Genomic DNA, 3,858 nt, shown 5'->3' with positions numbered 1-3,858 from the left:
GAGTCTCAGAGCGGCTTACAAACTCCTTTCCCTTCCCCTCCCCACAACAGACACCCTGTGAGGTGGGTGGGGCTGAGAGAACTCTGACACAAACTGCTCTTTTTCAAGAACAGCTGTGCCAGAGCTTGTGACTGACCCAAGGTCACATCAGCAGGTGCAAGTGGAGGAGTGGGGAATCAAACCCAGTTCTCCTGGATTAGAGTCCGCACACTTAACCACTACACCAAACTGGCTCTGGTCCATGGGGTCGTGAAGTGTCGAACTCGACGGTGCGACTGAACCCTTCCTAATAATCCCCAGCATAGTGTTGGCCTTTTTTATTGCAGTCGCACATTGTCTTGACATTTTCATTGAGTTATCTACTACGACTCCAAGATCTCTCTCTTGGTCAGTCTCTGCCAGTTCAGATCCCATCAACGTGTATTTATAGTTAGGATTTTTTGCTCCAATGTGCATCACTTTGTACTTGGCCACACTGAACCCCATTTGCCATGTTGATGCCCACTCGTCAATCCTCGACAGATCCCTTTGGAGTGCCTCACAATCCTCCCTGATTTTCACCACCCTGACCAACTTCGTATCATTCGCAAATTTAGCCACTTCACTGCTTACTCCCAACTCCAAATCATTAATAAACAAGTTAAAAAGCATCGGACCAAGTACTGATCCCTGCACAGGCTTTTAGATACTCAATTTCAGTGCCTGACCGAGGCAGCCAGGAAAACTTGTTCTCCAATTCATCTGGGATTACCCTAGACACTGAGCCAGACAGCTAGTTATTTCTGCTCTTTAACTGACCCCCATCAAAGAAGGGCATTTATGTTAGCCAGATTTAACGCATTGCCATCAGCCATCTTCCCTGGAAGATGCCATAAAATCCCTAATGAACTCAAATGCCCCTTGTAGTCAGGGTGCCATCGAATCTGTTTCCCACATTCTTTTAAATTGTCCATTTTATACTAAGACCCAGGATACATTTCTGAACACCCTTCTTTTTACACTCCCTGGGAGTGTCAAGGTCCAGTTGCTACTCTCAGGGCAAAACTCTTCTATAACTTTCAATGTCACCTGTTTTCTTCAATCTGCAATTTGAATCCGGGAAACTATGAACTGATCAGTTTTTGTTTGTTTGTTGGCTGCACAACAGCCACACTTTTGATGTATTCCTAAATTTTAATGTATTTTTATCTCTGATATGCCAATAAAGGTTGTTTGTCTGTTACACCTCTCTGGATCTCTCCTACAAAGAAGAACGATCAATTCAGCAATACTACCAAGCTGGCACTGGGTAAATTGTTTAAAAAGAAATGGCTGTGCTTGTTCAAATTCTGCATGTTTTTAAATTTGTAATTTGCATATTTTTAATCTGTGTCGATAATTGGACTGGTGTGTTTTGCATCCTTCTGCGCTGGTTGCTCCATTGTTAGGTGCCAGCTGCTATATGTAAGCTGAAGAAATGTTTTAAATCCATAAAGCAGGGTGTTTTGTCATTTCAGAGCTCACACAGCAGCTATCAGAAAGCAAGCAACATAGCTATATTGTGCTACTCCTGTTTTTTTTCCTGGTACTTCAAAGCAATTCCCTGCTAGGCTACATATACCATTATGGTAGAATTACCACAACCTTCTACAGCAGAATGGCCTTGGGCAACAAAGAGTAAGAAGGGCAGTGACATTCAGATGACCTGATTAGCTCAAGAATCAGGGAGTGAGCGTTCAGTTCATGAACAAGACTGTGTATGTATTTCTACAGTCTATCACTCCCAACACGTAAAAACCAAACAAAAAACCAAGTATGCACAACATGTGATTTCCCCAAACCCTTATGTAAACATTTATTTTTCAAAATGATAACTGAGATGCAGCAGTTCACAACCAGGGATAAAAAACCAAAGAACTCTGAGTGGAAGGAAAGCGGCTGTTAGCATTGCCCTTTACAGTTCTATGTTCCTGAGTCTCTGCAGTACTGGTATAGACAAATCTTGAGTATTTGCAAGCAGAAGGCATGTCTTTAGATTTAGTTTCATTTTCTTATGCAACATTCAAGCGAAAGATCTAGCTATTAGTTTTCTTTCCCCAAGGATCTACCCATTACAGTGTCATCCTGTCTTTCCTCCAAGGAACTGAAGGGAGAAAGGGAGAGCATGGGGTTATCATCCAATTTACCATCACAACTCTGTGAGGCTGAGTATGTGCAATCGGCCCAAGGCTATACTGTGACTGAGTGGAGAATTTGAACTCAGTTCTCCTCAGTCATTTCCTGCAGGGGTCATTTCCTGCGGGAGCGCACAGGAGCGGAGCTCCAGCAGTATGGAGCCCAGGGGGTGGGCACATGCAACAAGCCCTGCCCCCTACTCCCAGCAGCCCTCAATCGGGCCATGAGGAGCAAGAAGCGGCCAGGTAAGTTGCAGAGCCCTCCCCAGGCCCGCCTTCAGGTACAAGCTCGCCCTCCTCTGTGAGCTAGCAATCCAAAACAGTCCAGTGGAGCCTGAGTGGTGGGTGTTGCCTTTTGACACGCTTCCGGTGATGTCAGGGGGTGTGGCACATGCAAATAAGTTATGCTAATACATTATGCTAATGAGCTCCTGCACCTCTTTTTCTATGAAATGACCCCTGAACAAAAGAACTGCACATACAAGGAAGACTCTCCAAATTTTGCATTACCTGGTTGCAAAGAGACTGTCCCAAGCCCTCTCTTGCTGCAGAACTAATGTATATCATTGGCTGTTTGCTATAGAGCATGTTGAAACCATCAGTCATGTAGTCTTCATAGCGTGAGTGAATCACGAGCCGGCAGACTTTCGAAAGACCCTCACGATCATCTTCATGGAAATATGCTGACCCATTTTCAAACCTATTCAGAAAAATTGTTACTTAAATGCAAGCTCACAGTAAAAAGGGGGCTGGTTCATTAAAGTCACATCCCACTCAGAAAAATCATTTCCATCTAAAGACTCATACTTAAAAATACGGCTATAAAAACGAATATTCTGTTGAGGATGCCACTCTTCTTCCAGTTTGCATAGAGAAAACAGAATCACAGGAAAATTAAGCCGTTTGTTCAGCACCAGTTCTTAGATTTTTTCCACCCAGCTCATTACTATAAATGCCACCTATAGCTCAAGCATCTTCCAATTTTCAGAATGTGTATTTGTACATCATTAAACTAAATACAATATTCTTCCCCAGATTGAAGCAATCAAAGGCTAAATTTCATCTCCCAGTCCCTGGAGTCGATCCATTCAAGTCTATCCACCATTCCTTGAGGGAAAAGGACCTCCTTCAGCAGCAAATGATATGCGCCCAAGCAAGAGAAATGCTAAATTCTCTCTCCAGAAGGAGGCTGGAATGACACATTACCTGGGCAAATGTGTGTTTTGAAATAATTGTTGATGAAAATAATTTGGGTGTTACTAGAGGAGACCTGGGGTGCAGAAGTGCAGGATACTTTAGCCCTTACCCAGAGGGGCCTACTCCTGGTTTAGAGGCTGAAACAGGAAGAATTAAAAAAAAAAATGGAACGATTTGCAGAAGAAACACAGTGGCCATGAAGAAGGTAAAGCACCCCCCTTCTGCTCACTGGTTCTCCCTTTCAAATGCCCTCTTCTGTAGTGTGAGGGAAATGTAGAGCTGGGAATCCAACGCTTCCCTACTAACGTGTAGCTCTGCTCTGAAAAGAGTCCAGGAATCAGATTATGCAAGATCACACGTCTCTGTCTCCTTCCCCAGCAGCCTTCTGGTCACACACAGCAGGACAAGGAAAAGAAGGCTGTGAGCAACTCTTCAGCAGTATCGGTTTGGAAAAGAATGCTATCAAAAGAATAGCATTCTTACCAACTCGCCGTGAGTGCAAAAATGG

General features: G+C 43.8%; 1 protein-coding gene across 1 annotated transcript in view; it reads right to left on the bottom strand.

Moving 5' to 3' along the window:
- Window positions 1-2,853, bottom strand: part of PDXDC1 (pyridoxal-dependent decarboxylase domain containing 1) — a gene marked incomplete at its 5' end in the record, with an annotated part of 64,684 nt that extends 61,831 nt beyond the window's left edge. The window contains one exon of the mRNA XM_015407887.1: window positions 2,664-2,853. Coding sequence (XP_015263373.1) covers window positions 2,664-2,853 — 190 coding nt within the window. The remainder of the gene's footprint in view (window positions 1-2,663) is intronic.
- Window positions 2,854-3,858: the final 1,005 nt, after the last annotated feature.

Source organism: Gekko japonicus, unplaced genomic scaffold (genome assembly GCF_001447785.1).
Source record: "Gekko japonicus isolate JY-2015 unplaced genomic scaffold, Gekko_japonicus_V1.1 scaffold4410, whole genome shotgun sequence".
NCBI lineage: Eukaryota > Metazoa > Chordata > Lepidosauria > Squamata > Gekkonidae > Gekko > Gekko japonicus.
The sequence above is the reverse complement of the archived record's forward strand: the minus strand, read 5'-3'. Positions and strand labels throughout refer to the sequence as shown.